The 27,720-nt window shown below is 38.5% G+C and overlaps 1 protein-coding gene across 5 annotated transcripts in view; it reads right to left on the bottom strand.

The window, feature by feature from the left end:
* Positions 1–24,260, bottom strand: part of CHEK1 (checkpoint kinase 1) — a 32,217-nt gene extending 7,957 nt beyond the window's left edge. Inside the window, exons 1-11 of one of the 5 annotated variants that reach the window (XM_055273643.2) lie at positions 23,104–23,175; positions 22,274–22,358; positions 21,277–21,500; positions 19,826–19,890; positions 19,662–19,731; positions 15,799–15,987; positions 13,583–13,687; positions 11,550–11,645; positions 5,241–5,349; positions 4,873–5,050; positions 4,498–4,629 (exon numbers count right to left, since the gene is read on the bottom strand). In XM_055273643.2, coding sequence (XP_055129618.1) covers positions 4,498–4,629; positions 4,873–5,050; positions 5,241–5,349; positions 11,550–11,645; positions 13,583–13,687; positions 15,799–15,987; positions 19,662–19,731; positions 19,826–19,890; positions 21,277–21,500; positions 22,274–22,338 — 1,233 coding nt within the window. In that variant the 5' untranslated portion in view covers positions 22,339–22,358; positions 23,104–23,175. Of the gene's footprint in view, positions 1–4,497; positions 4,630–4,872; positions 5,051–5,240; positions 5,350–11,549; positions 11,646–13,582; positions 13,688–15,798; positions 15,988–19,661; positions 19,732–19,825; positions 19,891–21,276; positions 21,501–22,273; positions 22,359–22,468; positions 22,889–23,103 lie in introns of those variants that run through there. The other 4 variants (XM_063635618.1, XM_055273642.2, XM_055273640.2 and 1 more) reach the window with 4 other exon arrangements.
* Between the last annotated feature and the right edge of the window lie 3,460 nt (positions 24,261–27,720).

The raw sequence follows: 27,720 nt of genomic DNA, 5'->3' as shown, positions 1-27,720 counted from the left end.
CTCTAGCCTAGGCAACACAGTGAGACTCCAACTAAAAAAAGGAAAATACACAAGATAGCTGGTGAGCTGATGTGGATATACTAACATTAGACAAAATAAACAGACTGATGAAAACTGTCAATTTAGCTGGGCATGGTGGTGCACACCTGTAGTACCTAATACTTAGGAGGATCACTTGAGCCCAGAAAGTCAAGGCCAGCCTGGTAAACACACAGAGACTGCATCTCTACAAAGACATTTTTAAAAAGTTAGCTGGGTATGATAGTGTACACCTGTAGTCCCAGCTACTTAGGAGGCTGAGATGAGAGGATCACTTGGGCACAGGAGGTCAAGGTATTAATACACTATATTAATAATGGGAAAAAGAATCCCACATGATTATCTCAATAGACAGAGAAAACATTGGACAAAATCCAATACTCTTTCATCATAAAAACAAAAACCCCACAGCTAACATCATACTTAATGCTGAAAGACTCGAAACTTTCCCCTAAGATCAAGAACAAGACAAAGACTCTATTTCCATTCAACATAATGTTGGAAGTCCTAGCCAGGACAACTAAACAAAAAGAATTAAAAGGCACCTGGGTTTAAAAAAAAAAAAAAAGGTAAAACAATTTCCTGTATCTCTATTGATAAACAATGTAATTTTTTTTTTTTTTTGGGGGGGATGGAGTCTCGCTCTGTCGCCCAGGCTGGAGTGCAGTGGCGCGATCTCGGCTCACTGCAACCTCCGCCTCCCAGGTTCAAGCGATTCTCCGGCCTCAGCCTGCTGAGTAGCTGGGATTACCGGCGCCCGCCACCACGCCCAGCTAATTTTTTGTATTTTTAGTAGAGGCAGGGTTTCACTATGTGGGCCAGGCAGGTCTTGAACGCTTGACCTCATGATCCACCCGCATTGGCCTCCCAAAGTGCTGGGATTACAGGCATGAGCCACCACGCCCTGCCAAATAATGTAATCTTAATATATTAAAAAGCCTAAAGAATTTGTCAAAAAAACTACTGGAGTTAATAAATTCAGCAAATTTTCAGGATGCAAGATCAATACACAAAATTCATTTGCATATATACTAGCAATGAACAATTTGAAAAAAAAATTTTTTTTAATTCCATTTACATCAGCATCAGGATTAAAAAAAAAAAGAATAAACAGGATTACATTTAACCTAGGAAGTGCAAGACTTGAACACTGAAAACTACAAAATATTCTTGAAAGAAATTAAAGACCCTAAAAAAATGGAAAAAAAAAAAGGCCCCATGTTATTGGATTGGAAGAGTTACTACTAGAGATTTAGCATCCTTAATCTAAAATCTGAAATCCAAAATGTTCCAAACTCCAAAACTTTTCAGGTGCTGACATCATGCGACAAATTGAAAATTTCATACCTGATAGGTTTGCTTTCTGATAGTTCAATGTACAAACTTTGTTTCATGCACAAAATTATTTAAAATATTGTATAAAATTACCTTCAGGCTATCTGTATCAGGTATATATGAAGCATAAATAAAATTACTCGTTTCAACTTGAGTCCCATCTGTAAGTTATCTCAATATGCATATGCAAATATTCCAAAATCCAAACAAATGGAAAATCCACAAAACTTTTGGTCCCAAGCACCTGAATAAGGAATACTCAATATGTACTAAAATGGAAATACTCCCCAATGTAATCTCTTTTAAAATTCCAAATTTTTTTCTTGCAGAAATAAGATAATCCTAAAAGACAGAAAAACAAGGGGCCACAAATAACCAAAATACCTTGAAAAAAAGAACAAACTTGGACAACTCATACTTTCTAATGTCAAAATTCACTATAAAGCTACAGTAATCAAAATAGTGTGGTAATGGCATAGCATAGACATACAGATCCACGAAATAAAGAATTGAGTCCACGGGGGAAGAAAAATAAAAGGAAAAAAAAAAAAGAATTGAGAGTCCAGAAATAAACCTATACATCTATGACCTATTTATTTTCAACAAAGGTGCCAAGACCATCTAATAGGAAAAGATATCTTCAACAAATGGTGCTGGAAAAACTGAATTTTCACATACAAACATTTGAATTTGCACCCTACCTCATACTATATACAGATATTAACTCAAAATGGACAAAGACCTAAATATAAGAGCTAAACTTTAAGACTGTAGTCCCAGCTACTTAGGAGGCTGGGACTCCTAAAAGAAAAAATAAAATATAAATCTTTACAATCTTATGTTAGGCAACAGTTTCTTAAATTTGACACTAAAAGCATAGGCAACAAAAGAGAAATTATAGATCCACTGGAATTCATCAAAATCTAAAACTTGTGTACATCAAATGACACTAACAAGAAAACAAAAGAATGGGGGAATTTTCTCCCACAGAATGGGATAAAATATTTGCAAATCAGGTAACTGAGAAGGTTCTAGTGTCCAGAATGTACAAAGAACTCTAACAACTCAACAATAAAAACAATCCAGTTAAAGTATGGACAAATATCCGGATACTGTTATAAAGAAATGGCCAATAAGCATATAAGAATATGCTCAAGATCATTAGTCTTTAGAGAAATGAAAATCAAAAGCAAAATGAGATAACACTTCATACACACTAGGATGGCTATAGTAAAAAGGGGAGGCAGTTAAGTGTTGGCAAGGATGTAGAGAAATTGGAACCCTCTCACATTACTGATGGGAACGTAAAATGGTACAGGTGCTTTGGAAAAATCATTTCACAGTTTCTCAAAAAGTTAAATGAAGAGTTACCATATGCTCCAACAATTCTACTCCTCCATATATATCTAAGAAATTGAAAACATATGGTCACACAAAAACTGGTACAAGATTGTTCATAGCAGTATTATTCATAATGACCAAAAAGTAGAAACAACCCAAATGTCCATCAATGGATGAATGGATAAACAAAATGTAACACATACACACAATGGAATATTATTCAGCCATAAAAAGGAATAAAGTACTGATAAATGCTAGGAACCTTGAAAACATTATGCTAAATGAAAGCAAACAGACCCAAAGGACTACATGTTATATGATTCCATTTATATAAAATGTCCAAAAAGGCAATCCCTAAAGACAGAAAGTAGATTCAAGGTTGCCTGGGAATGGAGCAAGAAAGGAATAAAGAGTGACTGTAGGTGGTACAGAGGTTTTTTGTTTTGTTTTTTTTCCCCTGTGGTGATGCAACGTTCTGGAATTAGGGGCAATGGTTGCACAACCTTGTGAATATACTAAAAAGCACTGCATTTTACATTTTAAAATGGTTATGCAAATTTTATCTCTGGGTCTACCTGAAAGAAAGTGAATCACCTATGTGAGTGAGAAGACTATCAGGCTGACCTCAGATTTCTACACAGTAACAGTTCCCCCTAACTTTTAATTTTGAAAACTCTTTTTTTCAAATTTTAAGCTGAATGAAGATATCACATCACTTCAACTTTGCTTTGACACGTTTCTCCTTTGAACAAGGGCATTCTCCTACAAACCACAGTATTATCACACCCAAGAAATCTGACGCTGATACAAAAACATTACCTAATTAATATACAGTCCATATTCAGATTTCTCCAATTGTTCCAATAATGTCTGTTATAGTTTTGATTCAAATACATGATCTAGTGAAAGATCATCCATTGCACTTAGTTATCAGGCCTCTTTAGTCTCCTTCAATATAAAACAGCTCCCCTATTTGTCTTTCATTGACATTAACATTTTTTTGAAAAGCCTTAAAGGCAGTTTAGAATACCAATGTTATAACTATGCTCTAATAATATAAACAATAAAAATTGACAGGTGCAATCAAGGGAGATGGGAGAAAGTGTGGGATTGCTAATGTATTCGTCTTTCATAGCAGGCAGTAAACTGTTATGGTCTACAGTTTAAGCATACATAGTTTTTAAGAAGATAATGATTCCAGCTCCCTACTATTTTTAATAACAATAAAAAGGTATTTTAAGAAATATTATTTCTTAGGCCAGGCACAGTGGCTAAAAATTAAAAATTAAAAAATAATAATAAACAAAAATTAAAAGAAAAAAATATGTATTATTTCTTAAGGTAAAGAACATTTTACTTAAATAGTTTCTTTTTCAAACTAACTAATTACTTTGTATTTTTATGTTTGTTTGGTTTTTTTTGAGACAGTCTCACTCTGTTGGCCACGCAGGAGTGCACTGGCAGGATCTCAGCTCACTGCAACTTCTGTCTTCCAGGTTCAAGCAATTCTCCTGCCTCGGCCTCCCGAGAAGCTGGGATTACAGCCATGCACCACCAGGCCGGCTAATTTTTGTACTTTTAGTAGAGACAGGGTTTCACCATGTTGGCCAGGCTGGTCTCGAACTCCTGACCTCAGGTGATCCTCCCACCCCGGCCTCCCAAAAAGCTGGGATTACAGGTGTGAGCCACAGCCTATATTTAAAAAATATACTAATGATAGCTTTTACTCAAATATTTAAATTCTTCTTCAGGAAAAGGTATAATGAAAATCAATGAACACACCTGATTCATACAACTCTTCTTCCATTGATAGCCCAACTTCTCACAAGTCTCTTTCAGGCACTGATAAGATTTGTCTGCATCCAATTTGGTAAAGAATCGTGTCATTCTTTTGACCAACCGCTGCCAGGGATTCTACGTGTCAAACAGAAGACAACTGAATAAATCCATTATGACTAAAGACAGTAATATCACAGCTATTTAGTCTGACTTAAAATTATTTTGCATGAAGGCCTCCCTCCTCTCTTTCTTCCTTGACCAAAAAAAATACGTGTGATTTAAAAGTTATATATCTAAGATTTACATATTAAAAAAGGACTTCAAGATAATAAAAAAATACAGAGCTGCCATTACTTTTAAAAAATTAAATTCCCTCACCTGTGAGGATCCTGGGGTGCCAAGTAACTGACTATTCAGAAGCATATGATCAGGACATGTGGGCTGGGAAAAGCTGATCCCTTGTACCAATTTATCAATATATGAGGGGCTGGTATCCCATAAGGAAAGACCTGTGCGGGGTTCTGGCTGAGAACTGGAGTACTTCACATTTTCTTCACTGAGGCATTAAGACAGAAAGAAACATACATTTAATAAAATAAAATCTATCAGGCCTTTCTTATATCACACAAAAGTTCTCACGCTTACAGTATTATGTTAATGTTGATTATTATGAAAAAACACATACATGTATTATTCTTCATGGGGAATACTACAATCAAAAACTACTCAATCTTTATCAGTCTTACCTAGAAGCACTGTTTACTGGAGAGAAGTCCAAATTTGATTGAATGTGCTTAGAGAATCCACTGGGAGACTCTGACACACCACCTGAAGTGACTCGGGGCCTTTTTGCCCCTAAAAAAGAAAACAAATACAAATGCTTTCAAGTCTTCTATGCAAGTATGTTTTTAAATTAACCCAACTGGCAACTTGAAGAAGTAAAACTATGTCTAAATATATTTATTTAACACAAAATTTTTGTAAGATATAAAACAAAGTCTTCCTATATGATTTTATAAAAAATATAGCCAAGTTATAAAATTACTAAGACTCATTTGTCAAATTAGGTATTTTATAATACCTAAGTATGATCTGTAGACATGTTCAAAGTGTGGACCACAATCTTATTTTTTTCTTTTTTTGAGACAGATTCTCGCTCTCTCACCCAGGCTGGAGTGCAGTGGTGCAATCTTGGCTCACTACAAGCTCCATCTCCCAGGTTCACGCCATTCTCCTGCCTCAGCCTCCCGAGTAGCTGGGACTACAGGTGCCCGCCAACACGCCCAGCTAATTTTTTTTTTTTTTGTATTTTTAGGAGAGACGGGGTTTCACCGTGTTAGCCAGGATGGTGTTGATCTCCTGACCTCGTGATCCGCCTGCCTCGGCCTCCCAAAGTGCTGGGATTACAGGCGTGAGCCACCGCGCCCGGCCCAGGCCACAATCTTAATGGTATCTTTTATGGGTAACAGAACAATGTTCTATGAAGATGACAGACCTGGCTAAAGGACTAGAACTTTTTAAAATAAAAAATAATTTATGATAATAGCAATAAACATTATGAATCTGCTATAGCCAATATTCTGATTCCTTGGAAAAGCTTTATAAAGAAGAATATTATATGGAAAATGACGCCACTGTAAATTTATGGTTACAATCCCTAGCCAAACCTCAATACTGCTAGATAATATTTGTTTCTCTAGTTTCCTTTCCTTTTCTCCACAAGGATCATTTCAAAACTACACTTTTCTGTAATTCCCAAGACTACCATCCAGTACCTATACTACCACCTCCCATTTCAGAGAGAAAATAAAGCCATTAGACAGAAACTACATCAACTTATCCCTACCAAAGCTAAATTATTTGTATTATTATACATCCTTTCATCCCTTCCATTCTCCTATTGAATGTTCATCTTTCTACTCATGCTCTGGAGCCCATACCCTTCTACCTCCTTAGGGATCTTGATCTCTGTTATTTATTTCCTTTCTCTTAGACTGTCAGCCTCTTCCTCTCTACAGGATCTGTACCCAAACCACTTAAACATGCTTAAGTTTTTTTTTTTTTTAAACATGCTTAAGTTTTTTTTTAAACCTGCTTTTTATTTATTAATCCATTCATTCAAATATTTTATTAGGTCTACTCTGTGCCAGGCATTATTCTAGGTATTAGGTATTCAGCAGTGAGCAAAATAGAAAAAAAACTCTTGACCTCTTAAATCCTACATTCTACTGAGGAGAGACAAAATAACATAAAATAAATTCAAATACAGTTAAAAATCAATAAGCAGGCCGGGCGCGGTGGCTCACGCTTGTAAACCCAGCACTTTGGGAGGCCGAGGTGGGCAGATCACGAGGTCAAGAGATCGAAACCACGGTGAAACCCCGTCTCTACTAAAAATACAAAAAATCAGCCGGGCGTGGTGGCGGCCGCCTGTAGTCCCAGCTACTCGGAGAGGCTGAGGCAGGAGAATGGCGTGAACCCGGGAGGCGGAGCTTGCAGTGAGCCGAGATTGCGCCACTGCACTCCAGCCTGGGCGACAGAGCAAGACTCCGTCTCAAAAAAAAAAAAAAAAAAAAAAAAAAAATCAATAAGCTAAATGGTGGTAAGTACAATGGAGGAAAATAAAATGAAGAAATGTGTTGGATTGCATATGCCCACAAGATAGTAAAAATTTTAAAAATTTAAGAAATGTGTTAGAGGGAAGAGGATATCGTTTTAAATAGCATGGCCAGGCAAGGCTTATTGGAAAGATGACATTGAAGTCAATATCCAAAGAAAGTGAGAGAATAAGACATGCAAATAAGTCCCATGGGAAAAAGCATTTTCAGGCATAGGAACAGTCATTACAAAAACAGTGAGGTAGAAGTGTGCCTAGAGCACTTGGGGAACAATGAGAAGACCAACAATATGACCAAGGGGGAGCAAAGCAGAATTGAGGTTTGAGAGGTAATGTAAGAGACAAAATTGTGTAAGAACTCACAGGTCATGAACTGATTTTAGCTTACACTATGGGTGAGAACTAAAGCATTGGAGGATTTGGGTAGAACAGTGATATATTCTAATTTACTTTTAAATCAGAATATTTTGGAAAGATATCATGGTAGTTTGGAATGATAGGGTAGCAGTAGAGGTAAAAAAAAGGCAATCAGATTCTAAGATTTTTTTAAAGATAGAGGTTAACAGAATTACCTGGTGGACTGGATGTGAAGTAAAAGAGAATGAGAAAAATGAAGGATGATTCCAAAGTTTCTGATATGCATAATAAGAATAATGCAGTTGCCATTAACCAACATGGGAAAGACTGAAAAGGAATGGGTTTGAAAGGAAAAGATCAGTAACTCAGTTTGGAATTCATCAAGTTTGAGATGCCTCTTAATATTCAAGTGAAATTTCAGAAGGCAGTTAAGACATGTAAGTTTGGAATTCAGGGGAAAGGTCTAGGTTGATATAAACGTGACTATCAACATATAGTTTTATTTAGAGCCATGAAACCAAGTAATATCACTAATGGAGTGAGTGTGGAGAAGAAAACGAAGGAGATCCATAGATTCAGCCCTGGAGAACTCCAATAGTAGGAAGCTGAGAAGATGAAAAAAAACCACCAAAAGAGACTGAAAAGAGCGACTAGTGAGAAGGATGAAAATCAGAAGAGTGTAATGCCTGGAAGCCAAATGAAGAAAGTGTTTAAAGGAGGAGGGCACGATCAACTGTATAAAATACTGATGAGATAAAACAAGAGGTCTGAGAACTGACTACAGCAGTACCCCCCTTATCCACGGAGGGATATGTTCAAGTGGATGCCTGAAAGTACAAATAGTACCAAACCCTATATATGTTCTTTCAATCTAATAACCAAAACAGCTACTAAGTGAGTTACAGGCAGGTAGCACATGGAACGTGAATACACTGGAAAAAGGAATGAGTCACATCCCAAGTGAGATGAAGTAGGACAGCACAAGATTTTATCATGCTACTCAGAATAGCACACAATTTAAAACCTATGGCAGGGCATTGTGGCTCATGCCTATAATCCCAGTACTTTGGGAGGCTGGGGTGGGTGGATTGCTTAAGCCCAGGAGTTTGAGAACAGCTGGGATTACAGGCGTAAACCACCACACCTGGCTAATTTTTGTATTTTTGGTAGAACAGCATAGGCAACATGGCGAGACTTCATCTCTACCAAAAATACAAAAATCAGCTGGGCATAGTGGCTCACACCTGTAGTCCCAGCTACTCGGGAAGCTGAGATAGGAGGATCATTTAAGCTCAGGAGGTAGAGGTTTCAGTAAGCCAAGACCACGCCACTGCACTCCAGTGTGGGCGACAGAGCGAGATCCTGTCTCAAATTAAATAAATAAATAAGATCCATGAATTGTTTACTTCTGGTACTTTCCATTTAATCTTTTCAGACCTCGGTTGACCACAGTGGACTATTACACTGAACTTGGCAACATGTTCCAAAAATCACTGTGACTTTTGGCAACAAAATAGATGAAATTGAAAACTAGTTTTGAGGTGTCAGAAATGAGAAGCAATTTTAGCAATGTTCAATTGTGAAGAAGGTGGAATGGTAGGGAAAAGTGGAGTTAAGAGAAATTTTATTACCATTATGATTTGATTTTAAAATGGGAGAAAAAGCATGTAGGTAAGCTGATGAGAAAGACCCGGTAGAGAAGGAAAAATTAATAATGTAGGAGAGAGAGAAAAATTGCTAGACAAAGTCCTTGACTGGGTAAGAGAAAGACCTGGCTTACATCCGGAGCAATCTATCCACAGCAATACAGGATGAACGAGAACACATGAGCATAGAGGCAGTTAGTGTGGGGTAGATGGTGGTGGGAGCTTGCATAAGTTCTCTTGTGGCTTTCATTTCCCAATGACACAGGACGCAAAGAGAACAACTGAGAGTGAGGATGGGGAGGAAGATAATAAAAGTTAAGGGGCCAGGCACAGTGGTTCACACCTATAAACCCAGCACTTTGGGAGGCCGAGGCAGGGGGATCACTTGAGGCTAGGAGTTTGAGATCAGCCTGGCCAGCATGGCAAAACCTCTACTAAAAATATAAAAATTAGCCAGGTGTGGTGGTTCACACCTGTAATCCCAGCTACTCGGGTGGCTAAGGCACGAGAATCGCTTGACCCTGAGAGGCAGAGGTTGAAGTGAGCCGAGATGGCGCCACTGCACTCCAGCCTAGGTGAATGTAAGACCGTCTCGGGAAAAAAAAAAAAAGGAGAAAAATATTATAAAAACATGATTTAGGAGAACAGGATAGAGAAAGATGTGGGGAAATGAAGGCCAAATGCCAGGAAGCATTAAGGGCCCACTTGAGATTAGTAATCCTGAATTTAAAGAGAGCATTTTTGGGTATTTTTCTCCTGCTGCAATCTGTTGTGCAGGTACAAGTGTGGAGTATGTAGAAAACTACTAGATTAAACCCAGAAACTACTTACTGGGTTTTACCCACTAAGTATGATGAAGAGAGAAGGAGACAAGGAAGTTGAAGATGATGAACGCAAAGCAGTCATTTATAATGACTAACCTAAAGATTTAAGATAGGTAAAGTTGAAATCAAGGACCTAGACAGGGAGCAGGTAAGAGACTGAAGAGATAGAATTAATAAATTGCAAGTCCAGTACAAAAGACTGTTTAAGTTAGAATATTAAGGGAGAAAGTCAGAAAAAATTATACTGGTGATCACTGCAGAGTGATCACTACAGGAGAGAGGGTGAAGTAACAGTGAAGTCAGGATATCAGGAGGATGATCCAAATAAATATTTAAATCACCAAGAATCATCACGAAAATAACATCAAGAGTCATTTTGGAGACTGTGATAGTATGGCACAAATTTTAATTTGGGGTTCAAAAGTTAGAGGGGAGAGACATACAGGAAGATGGGAGAAAGTAACAATGAAGAATAAGGAGGACACCTGTACCATGTCCAGATCAAAGGACATGAGGGTATGGGAAAGAAAACACCTACCGCTTCAGAGGAAGCAGTGTCCTCAGGAGAGAATTGGACTTTAAGTTAGAACCAGGAGAAAGAAACATGCAGAGAGGTATTAAAGAAAAGTGAATGTTTAAACATTAACTCTTCTATCCATGAGGACAGAGTTAAACATTAATTATTCTTTAATAACTCTCTGAATGTTTTTCGTTCATCATCTCTAGTCATTGTCCTCTCTCCTCCCATTCACAGCCTAACAGTCCTATCAATACTAGTTCTTAAATTTCTTTGGAATAATCTCATTTCTCCAATACCACTGCCCTAACCTATTCCAAGCCACCATCCTCCCACATCTAGACAACTAGCAGAAAAACCTACAGCACCCTGAATATTTCCCTATTCATAAAAAACAATGGAAAAAAAAAAAGTCAGATATTTTTAAACCAAAGATATGACTATGTCATATTCTTGCTTAAAATCTCTCAAAGGTCTCCCCAATGGTCTTAAGTTAAAGCCCCAAATCCTTAACATGGCTTCCACGGTCTTCTTCCACAAATTGGCCACTAGCGACCTCTCTGGCCTTATCTCAAACCTCTCTTCCTCTCCCACTTCCCTGTTCACTCATTCACTCAACAAATATTTAATGAGTGCCTATGGTGCACCATATACTGTGCTAAGCACTGATGATACCATGATGAACACAACAGACATGGCTCGTGCCATACTGATCTTTCAAGTTTCTCAAAAGCATCAGACTTTCTAAAATCTAAGATTTTTCAAATACTGCTTCCCCTGTTCAGAATCAAATCTGCCACTTACTTTGCCTGGCTAGCTTCACTTTAATCTTCAAATCTTAGATTTAATGTAATTTCTTCCAGAAGAAAAGTCTTCCCTGTCCCTTAGACTTCGTCAAACACTTAGCTATAGTACCCTGACTTTCCCCTTTATAATTCTTAATAAAATTATTTTTATTTTTTTTCTACTAGACATTATAATCTCCATGAGGACAGAGATCATAGCTATCATGTGTTGTTGACTTGTGATAATGACTTTGCAATTACCTTTTCTTCCACAGAAAAACAAACAAACTTGTAGTTTAAGGATATTACCTTTCTTGAGGGGTTTGTTGTACCATCTATCTTTTTTGATGTCTGGAATGGTAATTCTTGCTGATGGATTCTCAACTAGGATTTTATGCAGCAGAGCTAAAAACAAACATTAAGACAACATTCACGAAAGAGTCATGTTAGAGAAGCCTATGGCTTGTGGTAAGAAACACATTTTCTGTTAGCCTACTTATGTCTAAATATTATTTCTGGGGAAGAGAAAGAATTAAAGCTACTAAATTACTGCTTTAATTTCATGCAGTTTTTCTCTGCTGCTGTCTGTATCTTGGAACAGTCTTCCCTGATGTGATTCTCAATTGTTTGCAACTGAGAACAAGAGCTAGATGGAAATGTTTCTCCTCATGTGACAAGATTAACAAAAAGATACAGAAACCCCTCTTATCCATTTTCAATACCGAATTTCATTACTTCAATGTCATGTTCTCACATGACCTCCTTATTTACACAGTTTTATAATGGACATTTACTCACCAATAACTTTTTAAGAGACAGTAATCTAACTAACTATCCTAAGGTATCTTGATTTTCTTGAGAAAAAATTCATGTATCTTCCTATGTGAAAATTATTTCCTAATGGACCGAAGATTTAAAGGTAAAAATGAAGTCATTAAAATACTAAATGAAAACATAGGGAACTTTTAAATAGTAGGGGTAGAAGATCTTTCCAAAGACATTATAGTCAGGGACCACAAAGGACAAGATAATAGATTTGAATGTCAATATAGCAAAACAAAATGAAAATAAATGATAAATTGTGAAAAGTATTTATAACAAGTGCAAAGGTCAATGTGTTATCAAGGAAAAAAAACCTTCAAAGTGGTAAGAAAAACAATAACATCCTTGACAAAAATGAGCAAAATAGACAAAACTAATATCTATATAAAGGGTATACAACTTCATTAGTATTAAATTTAAAATGAAAATGAAAAACTATTATTTAAAGGCCTGTTAGTTTTTTTCCTTAATGTAAATTGATGAGACTGTGATGAAATGGTTCGAAATTCTGGGAAGCAATTTGACAAAATAAGCCATAATAATAAAAACTACATCCTTGATCCTGCAATTTTGCTTCTGGGGATTTCAATGAACAATTTAAGGGTATGTGTCATAATTAAGTTACACAGATACTTGTATCTCTTTTGTATCTGTGAAAATTTAGAAAAATCTCCAACAAAGTGATTAACAGAGTATAGTAAGGCATGTGCACATGGCAGAATATTATCACAGCCTTTGAAACAATGATGTAGACCTACAATTATAGTCATGGAAGAATGTTCACTGCGCATTAAAACCAAAAGCAGTTACAAAATATTATTAGTGTGATCTCATTTTGTATAAAAACACATATAAATAATATACATATATTCATTTTACATACTCATGGGCCACATTAGTGATGTTTCAGTCAAGAACGGACCACATGTATAAGAGACAGTCCCATTAGATTATAATACTGTATTTTTACTATACTTTTTCTATATTTAGATACATGAATACCATTATGTTACAATTCCTTACAGTGCTCAGTATAGTAACATGCTGTACAGGTTTGCAGCCCGAGCCTGAGATCAATAGGCTATACCAAATAGCCTAGATTTATAGTAAGCTATGCTATCTAGATTTATGTAAATATACTCTATGATGTTCACACAATGATGAAATCACCTAATGAAACATTTGTTAGAGTGTATCCCTATAATTAAGCAACAAACGAGCGTATTTGCAACAAAGTATAGCACATATGAAAACTTTTTTTTAAGTAAAAAGCCACCTAAGAGCACAGATTGAAGTTGCTGTGAATATACACTCCCCAAAATACTTTTAAAAATCTATTGAAGAGTTCTGGGACTAAAGAGTTATTTTTTCCTTAATTTTTACTTATAGTTACTATTTTGTCTACAAGGATCATGAATTATTTGTAAGTTTAAAACAAAATAAAGTAAGAAAAAATTCAAATAGCACAAGACTTCATATCCAAGAAATCAGTACTCTTTCACTCAAGATAATTCAGTTACCTAGAGGAGCAGAATCGATTTTTTTCCAAGGGTTGAGGTATGTTTTTTTTTCTTTCCAGTCAGAATATTCCTGACAGCTGTCACTGGGTTGGTCCCATGGCAATTCTAAAAACAAAGCAAGTCCCAGTTTTTTTAGTGTTCTTATTATAAAGATTTCAAGGAAAAATAATAATATAAATCCATGAAAAGTTTCTTTTGAATTAATTCAATATGGTTTTCACACTAAGAATCCCAACTTGGAAACTTTAGAGGCACTTCAAAGACAGATGAATCAGGACAGGCACGGCAGCTCAAGCCTGTAATCACAGCACTTTGGGAGGCTGAGGCAGAAGGACTGCTTGAGCCCAAGGGTTTAAGACCAGCCTGGGCAACATAGTGAGACCCCATCTCTACAAAAAATAAATAAAATTAGCTGGGTGTGATGGTGTGCATCTGTAGTCCTGGCTCCTCAGGAGGCTAAAGTGAGAGGATCACTTGAACCAAAGAGGTCAAGGCTGCAGTGAGCCAAGATCATACCACTGCACTGCAGCCTGGGCGACAGAGCAAGACTTTGTCTCAAAAAATAAAATAATAATAAAAAAAAACCAGATGAATCATTTCTTGCTCTAGTCTTGTTTTCACAAATGTTTACATGATTCACAGGAGAGTTAAGTGTTGTGATATTTAGTAACTATGCATGCCTCATCTTAAAAAATCTTTGGGATTATAAATAAGTTACTATTTGCAATGTGCTAAATATTTGTATCCCCCTCAAAAGTCATGTTGAAATCCTAACTCATAATGCAATGGCATTCGGAGGTGGGGCCTTTGAGATGTAATTAGGTCCTGGTGATGGGACCCCTCAAAAAATGGTATTAGTGCTCTTATTAAGAGCTTACTAGTGTCTAATAAGGGCTCGTGTGCCCAGCCAATATTGTGTCTTTATAGGGCACTACTTATATAATCCCAGCACTTTGGGAGGCCGAGGTAGGCAGATTACTTGAGCCCAGGAGTTTAAGACCAGCCTAGATAACATGGAGAGACCATCTCTGAAAAAAAAAAAAAACAAAAACAAAAAAAACCCCACAAAAAATTAGCCAGGTGTGGTGGTGCACGCCTGTAGTCCCAGATACTGAGGGGACTGAGGCAGGAGGATCGCTTGAGCCTGGGAGCTCAAGGCTGCAGTGAGCCTTGAATTGTGCCACCGCACTCCAGCCTGGGCAAAAGAGTGAGACCCTGTCTCAAAAAAAAACACAAAAAACAAAAAAACAGACACAATATCTCACAACATCTGGTCATTTAAAAAAAAAAAACAAAACCAAAAAACAGCACTTTGGGAGGCTGAGGTTGGGGGATTACTTGAGGTCAGGAGTTTGAGACCAGTCTGGCCAACATGGTGAAACCCTGTCTCTCTACTCAAAATACAAAAATTAGCCAGGTATGATGATACATGCCTGTAATCCCAGCTACATGGGAGCCTGGGATAGAACTGCTAGAACCTGGGAGGCAGAGGTTGCAGTGAGCTGAGATCGCACCACTGCACACTGCACTCCAGCCTGGGTGACAGAGCAAGACTCTGGTCTTAAAAAAAAAAAAAAAAAAACAACCAATAGAGCTTGCTTCTGCTCTCTTGGCTGTCCACCATGAGAGAGCACAGCAAGACAGCCATCTGCAAATCACGAAGAGGGCCCTCACTGAAACATGACCAGGTTGGCACCCCTAATATCACACTTTCAGCCTCCAGAACTGTGAGAAATAAATTTGCTGTTTATAAGCTATGCAGTCTATGATACTTTGTTACAGCAGTTACCAAACTGATCTAAAATACTACTATAGAAGCTGGGTACCATGGCTCATGCCTTTAATCCTAACAGTTTGGAGGCCAAGACAGAAGGCTTCCTTGAGACCAGGTGTTTAAGACCAACCTGGACAACACAGCAAGATCCCATCTCTACAATAAATTTTTAAAACTTAGCCAGATGTCTTGTGGCAGGCACCACTGGTCCTACCTACTTGGAAGAGTGAGGCCAGAGGGATTGCTTGAGCCTAGAAGTTTGAGGCTGCAGTGAGCTACAATAGCTCACTGTACTCCAGTCTGGCCAAGAGTGAGACCCTGTCTCTTAAAGAAGAAAACAAAAACTATTATATAAACATGAATTCCTTGGTTTATTTCATTTATTTCAGTATAACTAATCTGACTTTTTATAGGAGTTTCACCATGATTAAATAGCTCTTACCTCCAGCGAGCATTGCAGTAAGTACTATTCCACAGGACCAAACATCAACTGGTTCTGCATGAAATTCTCTTCTCTTCAGAAGTTCTGGAGCAACATATGGTAAAGTACCACACATCTTGTTCAACAAACGCTCACGATTATTATACCGAAATACTGTTGCCAAGCCAAAGTCTGAGATTTTGAGGTTATCTAAACCAAAAGAAAAAAAGATGGCACTGAATAAAAATGTTTTGCAAATAGATATACTTACAGGAATTAAGTTTTATTGAGAAAAAATCACTGGTGTTTCTTAAGGTTTGTAGAACTTCTCTTAAAATAAGCAAAATAGACAAAAAGAAATTTTAAAAAATAAAATAAATCATCTATGCTAAAAGTAGAAAAAGGCCTCACCTCTTCTATTAACTTAAAAGAAGTATTATCAACACGCAGAACAGTCTGGACCAGATTAAAGAAAGAGGCTGGAGTCAGAAGGTGCTGCCCTTCTGGAAAAGAGCACTCTAAACCTGAGCTGAAAGTAAAGCAAGGGCCCTCATCAGGTAGGGTGGAGGGCAGGAAGGAAACATCAGTAATAGGTTAGGCACAACTTTCTCAGCAGCAAACAAACCCAGTTGGCAGAAGAAAATATGTGAAGACACACCAAAATTCAACAAACCACAGTAATTTTTTCTTCAAAGTAGGGAGTCTGAGAAAAAGAGGAAAAACTCTGTACAAAAAAAAAAAAAAAAATCAGAAGACCAAACTTCCACCCTAACTTCCCATTTTCAACACAAAAACTGCAGGAAGGACTTAACTTATATTTAGTGAATATCTACTGTAACTTAGTGACAGACACTATGCCAGCCAATGCAGGTAACAGATAAATTAGTGAAGACTGACAATAGAAAACTGTTATGAAGGTTATAAAAATATAGAGCACTACAGGATCTTACAGCAAAGGAATCTAACCCAGTCTTAAGAGTTAGAAAAGGCCCTCTATTATCAGAGGGCAATTTGGCAAAACTTACTAAACTGTGAAACACTCACTCTTTGAAATAGCAATTCCCACTTCTATATCCATAGAAATAATCCCACAAATTCACAAACATAAGAATATTCATAGCAATATTATTTGTAAATAAATGTCCAATTTTGTACAATGGAAAATGTGGAGGTAGGTTTTGAAAACAATCAACAAGGTATATCTATAAATACTGACATGAAATAGTGCGTAAGTGGCACAAAAAGGCTAATGGCATAAAAAATATTATAGCATGATGCAATTTTTACATTGGCCTTTTACACAAATTGATAAAAGTCATCACTGTCCTATTGTATTTTTTAAGTTAGAAACAACTTAAATGTCTCAAAATAGGGGACTGATTTCTTTAAAAATCAAGTACATTCATACAATATGTAAACCAACGAAATGTTTACCTCTATCTGACTTAGGAGGTAGCTACTATGATTATCCTTTTTTTTTTTTTTTTTTTTTTGAGCAAGTGTCTCACTCTGCTGCCCAGACTAGAGTGTAATGATGTGATCACAGCTTACTGCCACCTTGACCCCCTAGGCTGAAGTGATCAATCCTCCTGCTTTAGCCTTCCAAGTAGCTGGGACTCCAGGTGTGCACCACCATGTCTAGCTAATTTTTTCTTTTAATTTTTCATAAAGACAGGGTCTATGTTGTCCAGGCTGGTCTCAAACTCCTAGGATCACTCAATCTTCCCGCCTCAGCCTCCTGAAATGCTGGGATTACAGGCATGAGCTACTGCACCCAGTTGATTATCTTTTCAATAGTTAAATATGACACTATTGGACAAACCACTGAGACTGAGTTCCAAATTACTTATGAGTAGTAATCACTTAAAATACTAATGGATAACTATAATATTCCTTGGACTTTGTTACGTCTGCAACATAATACTCAGCTATGTTAGAGAACTGCACATAATAAAATTTAAATTTAGGAATGTGTTTAGCTCTTAGAAAAACAAAGGAAGAATATATTTGTGATGAAATAAACAGGAGGACATTAAATACTGGTAACATTTTATTTCTTTTTTTAAAAGACTCCATTATATCTTGTATATTAATACAAGATATAAAGAATAACAATGTAATAAACACCCACTCACTTTAGAAAAACAATGTTCTATTTCCTTTGAAATCTGTAAATACTTCCTTAAATACATTCCCTCCCCTACTTTCTTAGACCATTCTGAATTTGGTTTTATTATACCCTTGCTTTTCTGCGTGTTTTTTTCTCCATGTTTACATCCTTGAACAATATACTAGGTTTTACATATTTTTGAACTTTGTATAAGCAGAATCAGACCATATGAATTCTTTTGCAACTGTCTCTTTTTGCTCTATATCATTATATACCTGAAATTCATCCATGTCACTGCTTGTGACATGGCTTTAAAAGTCATGCATTTCATAAATTTATTGTTGACAGACATTTGGGTTAGTTTTCTGCTATATTAAAAATATCACCACTGTGAGCATTCTTATATACGAATAATGTTGTATTTTTAAACCAAGTGGGTTGATATATATGTATTTACATTTCATTATAATATTATATATAAGAATTTTTGTGTACCTGAATTTTTAAAGTTTTAAATAAAAATAAAGATTTTTATGTTATATAAGCTCAATTTAAAGGGGTAAAAAGTAAAATCCATATGCACATAAGAAAAAAGCATGTATAGGCTGGGTGCGGTGGCTCCACACCTATAATCTCAGCACTCTGGGAGGCCAAGGGAGGGCAGATCACTTGAGGCCAGGAGCTCGAGACCAGCCTGACCAACATGACAAAACCCTGTCTCTACTAAAAATATAAAAATTAGCCAGGTGTGGTGGCTCAGGCCTGTAATCCCAGCGACTCAGGGGCCTAAGGCACAGGAATCACCTAAACCAGGGAGGTAGAGGTTACAGTGAGCCGAGATCATGTCACTGGGCAACAGATCAAGATCAAGCCTGGGCAACAGAGCAAGACTCTGTTTAAAAAAAAAAAAAAAAAAAAGCCCACCATTTGTTAAGCACTATTCTAATACTAAGAATAAAGCATTAAACCAGACAAAAACTACTGCCTCATACAGCTGACATTTCTTTTTTGATTCTGACCCTGTAAGCTAAAGCTGCTTTCACTATCCATCCTTCTCAATTTGATGACATTCAGAAAATATAACTAAATTTCTTACATATTTATCCAAGTCATACATAAAAAAAGAGTGAACAGGACAAGACTAAGGTCCAGGGTATTCCACAGGAACTTCACTTTATTAATCCATTAAAGAATTATTTTAAACTATTCTTGGCCAGGCATGGTGGCTCATGTCTATAATCCCAACACTCTGGGAGGCTAAGGCCAGTAAACTGCTTGAGTCTAGGAGTTCAAGGCTAGCCTGAGCAACACAAGAAGACTCCATCTCTACAAAAAATTAAAAATTAGCCAGGTATGGTGGCACCTGCCTGTGGTTAGTCCTAGCTACTCGGGAAGCTGAGATGGTAGGATCGCTTGAGCCTAGGAGATCAAGGCTACAGTGAGCCGTGATAATACAGTACACCCCAGACTGGATAACAGTGAGACCCTGTATCAAAAAAAAAAAAATTATTCTTATACATATAGTGAGCTAGGCTTGCACCTAGGTCAGATTTCTCTACCTCATCCGCAATTGTATTACCAAATGAGATTTGTGATTTCCAAATATACGAAGTCTCCAAAATTTCCTTGATTTTTCAGATTTTGTCTTGAAATTCCAGTAATGCAAAAAGACTTGATTTTGCCTTGTATGGCTATATTAAAATAATTAGGTAATTAAAATAATTTAGGTAATTATTTTGTTTCATTTTAGGTAGTGATAAAATGCTAAACTTACCCCTTTCATCCAACAGAAGATTTTCTGGTTTAATATCCCTGTGAGTTATTCCAATACCATGCAGATAAACCTAAGAGGGATGCAGAGAGAAACACACTAGAATTTGGTAATGTAATGTATTCATACTAATTTTAAGTAAAAGGGAAATAGACAACTATACCTACCACCCCTGCCATGAGTTGATGGAAGAACCTCTGAGCATCTGGTTCAGGCATGCCTATGTCTGGCTCTAAAACAAATATGAATGTAAGTTTATTGACTAAATATAATCAGGTAGCAACCACATAGCTTCTTAATTTGAAGCTTAGACATTTACAAATGTGCTTAGGCAAACAGAAGCAAATGCCAACAAACGATTCAGGAGTCCACTAACACATACAGGGCTTAACTCACATTTACCTCTGTTAGATGGCAAAAGGAGTCATCACGGAAAAATTATAAAGAGAAAACCAATATCCAAATCAAGAATGCAAGCCATGCCTTGAAAGCCTCTGCTTCCTCTTATACTAACCCTGATTTATTTAGTAACCTTCAAATTCCCCCCTTTTCTTCTAAGTGCTACGCTAATTATTTTTCTCATTCCTGAAATATAATGCCAAAGGGGAAGTCTGGGCAAATCTAAGCCAATTTCACTAAATATTTTACAGATTATACTTCTTTTATTATTTAACTTTTTTTTAGATAGGGTCTTGTTCTTTCACCCAGGCTGGAATACCCTAGCGTGAGATCATAACTCACTGTAACCTGGAACTCTTGAGCTCAAGCAATCCTCCTGCCTTCTGAGTAGCTAGGATTACAGGCATGTACCACCACACCTGGCTCAGATTTAAACTTCATATAGTCTCACAGTATAAAACCACGAATGCCTGTGAGGTCCTTCATCAAACACAGTTTTATTATGAAAGTTCTTTTATCTTTTTATATTTTGATCTCTCTCATTAACTCCATTTCTTTTACCCTCAACTCTCCCCTGAGTCACAATGGAGATCCTAATACCTGTTTATCAGTTTTTAACTGATAAACTTATCTAATACAATAGCTTTGAATTATAAATTTAAATTATAAATTTAGATCAAGATTTTATGGACTTCTCAGTGTTCTGAAATATCAGTCCTTTGATTCTACATAGAATGTTTAAGTATTAATAGCAAACATATAATTTACTTAATATACAAAAAGCAATCCTAGAAAATTCTCAATTATTTCATGTAAACCAAGAGGAAACAGCATGCTATTTTAGATCTGTAAATGTATACAATGATTTCATGTAACTAGAATGTCTACAAAGAAAAAATTGTGTAGGCAATACATTGCATTTAGGATACATTGCATTTATGATGTACCATAAAACTTGTTTGTCACTCTTAAATTCTGTAAGACACCAATCTTAAATCAAAATCACTTACATAACTTGGGAAAGAAGTTTTCTTTCATTGACTCTATATATGCTTTTATGTTATTAACACTAGGTGGAAAAATTTTTTAAAGATAATTTATTCCAATTTCACTGTTGCATGAGCAATTTTGAAAGGACAACGACCAAATAGCATGCCCAAGATTTAAAAAACAAATTTAAAAACTTGTTTAAAATAATTATCTTAAATTTCTTCCATACCTATTCTGTCAAAAAGCTCTCCTCCACTACAGTACTCCAGAAATAAATATTGGATATTGCCTTCTCTCCTGTGACCATAGAATTTTACTACATTTTCATGATTTAGCATTTTATTGATACAGATCTCTTTCTTAATATTTTCTGGACAGTCTACGGCACGCTTCATATCTACAATCTTCACTGCGACTGCTTCTTCAGTTACTCTATTCACCGCAAGTTGAACTCTAAAAAGGAAAAGAGTTTTAACATTACAGAATTCCATTTCTTCTAAAACTTCCAAAGATTAAACATGACTCATCCAAAACTATTTTACCTTTATTACTTTTTCCACAAAGGAGAAACCAAGGAAGTGGTTTCTGCCATGTTCTCAACACACACTACTCCTTTCTAAAATGTGAAATACAATAGCTAACCCTCCAAAGACGTCATTATGCTGTCACACAAGTCATTTAATAAACGCTTCACAAAATAGATTGAGATAATTCTAAGCCACATCACATATATACATATTCTACTCATATACTTTTAAGAGCATTAATCCCATACTATATGTGCTTGTGTAACTGACTGTCCTAAGCTCCTATAGGGTAGATACTATTATTGCCATCCTAAAAGGTAGTGAAAGAGAGGTACACAATGACATTAAGAAGCTTGCCTAAGATCACAAAACAATGACAGTATGTGATAGAGCAAGGATCTGAAACCAGGCAGGCAATCTCCAGAGTCTGCTCATTTGCTCATTAACCTCGATGCTTAAACCCTGAGAAGCAATTTGTGGGCACGGAAACAATAACTTCGTGTCCCTTCCAGCTCGTTACAAAGAAAACTTTTTTTTTTTAAAGGGAAGGAAAAATTTTTAACCCTAGCAGAAGGCTGTGTAACTTCAGTTGCCAAAACCCTTGAATCTCAAACATTTACTCTAAATCACCAGAGTATGAGACTCCAAAACAATGAATATGCACTCAGAAGAAAACGAGGCACGCTTAAAAGAACTCACTCTCCATAGGCACCTTCTCCCAGGGTTTGCACCAAGTCCCAGTCTTCCACAAAGGGCACTGCCATGACTCCACCGAGCACTTCGGCTGTAAAAGGTAGGAATCCAGAAAAGATGGAGAGCGAGTGTAAGGTCACCTGTGAAGCCACTGCGCCCCGCCTCTCCCCAGGATTCCCCACGAAAAATAACAGCTCTTGCCTTCCCCTTATATCTCATCCACATTTATCCAAGTCTTTCAATCACGAACAACTATTCTAAACTTGGCCATTTTGTCGTGTAAATCACAATCGCCACTCCCACGCACACCGAAGGTTGAAATTCTGCCCTCCTCAGGCCTCAGAGGAAATTAATTGTTGTGATGAAGAGGTGGGAGATAAATGCTTTCCGGTGAACGACTGGGGAAGGAGGAGGGAGAGGTGGGGGGCTGGGGAAGAGAGGAAGGGGATATAGGGAGCGGAATGGAGCAGAAGACGCCTGCGGCAGCGCCTCCTCCCAATTGCTCAATTCCAATTCCCATCCCTATCCACAGCCCCACCTGTCCCAAAGGCCGGGGCGGGGCCAAACTGCCCCCAGAGGCGGAAGGAAGGGCTGGGACCCTTCCTTGGGGTTCTTAGCTAGCAGCGGGTTAGTCCCTCCTGCCCACCCCCACCCTCTACAACGGGAACCTCCTGGTACCATCCCTCCACCCTCCGAAACCGCCCCTCCGCAGGAGTCTCTCCAATCCCCTGCGCTAGTCAATGCTAACTTTCTCCCACCGTACCCTCCCTCACTAATCTAGACCCTGAACTCCTTCTTTAGAAGCCTTTCCTACTCTACTGGCCGCCCCTCCTCACCGGACTGTCCTTTGCCCACCGCTGCAGGAATCCAAATGCAGCGCTTTTCCCGCCAAAACTTGCTGGCGTCACGCTGCCGCAAACTCGCGCACTCGCGCCGTAAAGCAAGACAGCGCGCATTCCCGTGTCCTGCCCCTCTGAATGTCGGCGGCTCCAAAAGACTGACGCGGAGAGGTTGCTGCTCCCGCTCAAGGTTGCTTTGCAGTCGGGGAGAGATCTTGGCTGAAGTGATTTAAGGACGGCCGACCGCATCGGCGCTAATTGAGCTCTGGGCCCAAATATGAAGTGGCATCCGGTGTGAGGCTCGACTGAGCGGTGCTCGAGCGCTGCTGGGCGAAGCCCAGGCCTCCAGGCCGCGGGGGCGCGCGACCGACCGCGCTGCGCTTCCAGGCAGGTCTGCGGGCTTCGCTCCTGGCCGCTCTCGGCCTGAAAGGCTGCACCGCCACGTGCGTGAGGCCACCGGACAGTACTGTGAGGATCACAGTCGGTGCTGTAAAGTGCTTTGTAAATTTCAGAGTGCGGTACCCGTGGTGCTGGAGCCGAGAAACCAGCAGCAGCTGCTGAGAGCCGACTGAAGAAATGAGAGGAACTCCGTGTTGGGAGTGAGAGGCTTCGAAAGGACTGGCCACGCAGTCAAGTGTGTGTGGCGGGGGAAGTTTCCCGGAGAAAGCAAGCAGTTTATTTTGGAGCTTGAAGTCAGGATAACTAGTTTTGCCTTTTTTCTGTGAACCAGCTCCAAAACAATGCTTTACTTCAGCCTAATCTTTTTGCAGGAAGACCATCTGCTTAGCTTAGTTCTACAAACTTTTTCATTTTTAATGTGCAAAAAACAGGCGGGGAGAGCCAAAATAAATTTTACAGTGCAAATTTAAAAGCTGCGTACGTCATTTAAACGGAAAAGTAAATTCTGAGGGAAGAGACTCAACAAAATAGGAAAAATGGAAATAAGTATTCTCCGACGGTAAACTAGACTGGAAAAGGATAGGCAGGATCATCTCCATTACATTCTCCAGCACTGGCCGGGCGCAGTGGCTCCTGCCTGTAATTCCAGCACTTTGGGAAGGCGAGGCAGGAGAATGGCTTGAGGCCAGGAGTTCAGGACCAGCCTGGGGAACATAGGGAGACCCGCCCCCATCTCTACAAATAAAAAAATTTAGGAATTAGTTCGGCTTGGTGGTGTGTCCCTGTAGCCCTAGCTACTTGGGAGGCCTAGGCAGAATAAACGTTTGAGTCCAGCGTTAGAGGTTAGTGAGCACTACTGCACTCCAGCCTGGGCAACAGCATGATTCTGTAGGAAAAGTATATATATATATTTTTTATTTTTATATTCATATATTTTATATATATACATGTATATTTTCTTAGTCCTTAAGACTGGGCAGCATACAAACACTAAGCATAACTGGCTATTATGATAATAGTAAAGTGAAACAAGTATAAAATGTTATTCAAGGCCGGGGCCTGGTGGCTCATGCCTGTAATCCCAACACTTTGGGAAGCTGAGGCGGGTGGATCACCTGAGGTCAGCAGTTCAAGACCAGCCTGGCCAACATGGTGAAACCCCCGTCTCTACTAAAAATACAAAAATTAGCCGGGCATGATGGCGAGTGCCTGTAATCCCAGCTACCCAGGAGGCGGAGGCTGCAGTGAGCAGAGATTGCGCCACTGCACTCCAGCCTGGGCGACAGAGCAAGACTCCGTCTCAAAAACAACCAACCAACAACAAAAACACATTTCTTTTAAAGAAGCAAAGTCAGGAACAAAAATCAAGGAAAAAACTCTTAAAATGCTTATGTGTATAGTTTTGAATCATGACATCACAGATTAGGCTTCATGTAATCTTTTTACAGTTTATTGTTTTTGGAGACAAGGTCTGTTGCTCTGTCACCCAGGCTGGAGTGCAATTGGGCAGTCTTAGCTCACTGCAGCCTGGAACTCCTGAGCTCAAGTGATCCTCCTACCTCAGCATCCCAAGTCGCTGGGATTACAGAAGCGAGCCACAGGGCCTGGTATAAAAATAAAAGCAAGTTTTTATATCATTTATCCCATTTTCTCTTGTTTCCCCACTGTGTGCTGAAAACACAGAATATGAAGAGAAGACCTGCAAATTTCCTGTGTCTGATGGAGTCTTTTTAGCCTGAAAAAAAATAAGATATACAGACTCCAGTAGAATACCAGTTAAAGACAGAATACATGGAAATAGCCTCTATTCTCTTCTGAAAGCTTACTAAAATATTTTAATAGTAAAGGATACCAATATTTAAAAGAACCCATAAGAACAGAGTATGAGACACATTTTGGAAAGCAGCCTTTAGATGAAAGGTAATGAAGGTGAATCCCAAAGCTAGCAATGGAAAGCAGAATTAACATCACAGAACTCTCAAAAAGCTCAAGTTGAACTGGTGACACGAGGTAACTGAAGGTGGAGGTAAAAATGGGGCTAAAAGGGGTAGGTTTAAAGGCTACATAGGGCCGGGCGCGGTGGCTCACGCTTGTAATCCTAGCACTTTGGGAGGCCGAGGCGGGTGGATCACGAGGTCAGGAGATCGAGACCACAGTGAAACCCCGTCTCTACTAAAAATACAAAAAAAATTAGCCGGGCGTGGTGGCGGGCGCCTGTAGTCCCAGCTACTCAGAGAGGCTGAGGCAGGAGAATGGCGTGAACTCGGGAGGCGGAGCTTGCAGTGAGCCGAGATCGGGCCACTGCACTCCAGCCTGGGTGATAGAGCAAGACTCCGTCTCAAAAAAAAAAAAAAAAAAAAAAAAAAGTAAAGGCTACATAAAAAACAAATAGATCCCTGTATCCCTTCCCTTTCTATGTAACCAAGGAACTGTCCCTTCCCAAAGCTGGTACAAGATTTAAGAGGGTAAATGCACAGTATGTGAACTGGAGACCATTAGGCACAGTTAAAAGCTTGGGCACCTTACTGAAAACAGAGGGATTAAGTTTAAGTTTTATCCACTGAAGGTTGAGCCTGTTAAAACTTCTTTCCCTACTCTACTCCCAGAAAGCTGACTGCCTGGCTTCGATCCTTGAGTAAGAGAATATGCAAGCCTTCTCAAGGGAAATCTTACCTATGCAAAAGATAAAAATCTAAAAATCAGTATCATGGATTTCCCAATGTAACAGCCCAGCCAGATCACAGTAGATTGAAACCCACATTATTAATCCCCATCTACACCCCCTACAAACAGACCTTTCAATCAGCTTTTTTGGGTCCCACTCTTGTTTTTTTTTTTAGACAGTCTTGCTCTGTCTCCCAGGTTGGAGTGCAGTGGCATGATGTCTGCTCACTGCAACCTCCGCCTCCTGGGTTCAAGCAATTCTCATGCCTCAGCCTCCCCAGTAGCTGGGATTACAGGTGTGTACCCCATACCCAACTAATTTTTGTATTTTTAGTAGGGACAGGATTTTGCCACGTTGCCAGGCCGGTCTCGAACTCCTGGCCTCAGGTGATCTGCCTGCTTCGGCCTCCCAAAGTGCTGGGATTACAGGCATGATCCACTGCGCCCAGCCTTGGGTCCCACTCTTAAAGAGGAGCAGACTAGCAAGAATTTGAGAAAGTCTTTAATATGAAAGACATCAAAACAAAGGAATAGTCAAACAACAACAAAAATCCAACCCCTCTGGGCATTAAAAGTATAGAAGAAAAAAAGGAAGCTATTTTAAATAGATTAGAAAATAAAGTTGAGGAAATCTCTGAGAAGGAAGAAAAGTAAATAGAAGAGTAAATATAAGACCATTAGGAGATAAATTCAGGAAGTCCACCATCCAAATAACTATTTTTCAGAAAGAAAAAGAGGGTTGGGATTTCTATCCTCTTTCCTCTCTTAATATCTTGCATATATAATGCAAGAATATTTTCCAGAACTGAGGAACTTGACTTTCCATACATAAAATTCCAAACTGCTCAGCACAATAGGTGACCCACTCAAGATACAACATTGGGAAAATTTCAAAACATTATAAAGAGAAGATCCTAAGAGGTCTGGGTTGAAGGTGAGAAGGAATGGATACATTAAAAAAAAAAATTGGAACAGCATTACATTTCTCAACATATGGAAGATAGAAAACAATGGGTCAATGCCTTCCTAGTCCTAAGGAAAAATCATTCGCAATCTAGAATTCTGTACCCAGCCAACCTATCAATGGAGTACGACAAGAGACATGAAAAGTTCTCAAGAAATTTATCTCTCACAAACATTTTCTCAGAAAGGCACTTAAAGATGATAAGAAAGAAGTCAGGAGATTAACACACAATGTGACAATGAAAAGATACATCAACCCAAGAGGTGTGCAGCAAACCTTGAGTAAACCAGTCCAAACGGAACATAAAGACTTTATGTAAGAAAATGCCTCATGTGTCTGAACATATTAAAAGTTGACACAAATGAAGAATTGGGGGACAAATTAGTGATAAGTACAAAAAAGAAATGAAAAAACTCCCTTAAAAAAGTTATGCAGGTGGGCTGGGTGCAGTGACTCATTTCTGTAATCCCAGCACTTTGGGAGGCTGAGGCAGGCAGATCACCTGAGGTCGGGAGTTCGAGACCAGGCTGACCAACATGGAGAAACCCTGTCTCTACTAAAAATACAAAATTAGGTGGGCGTGGTGG

This window comes from Symphalangus syndactylus, chromosome 3 (genome assembly GCF_028878055.3).
Source record: "Symphalangus syndactylus isolate Jambi chromosome 3, NHGRI_mSymSyn1-v2.1_pri, whole genome shotgun sequence".
In the NCBI taxonomy this organism is placed as follows: domain Eukaryota; kingdom Metazoa; phylum Chordata; class Mammalia; order Primates; family Hylobatidae; genus Symphalangus; species Symphalangus syndactylus.
Note: the sequence above shows the minus strand (reverse complement) of the source record. Positions and strands in the feature narration are given on the sequence as shown.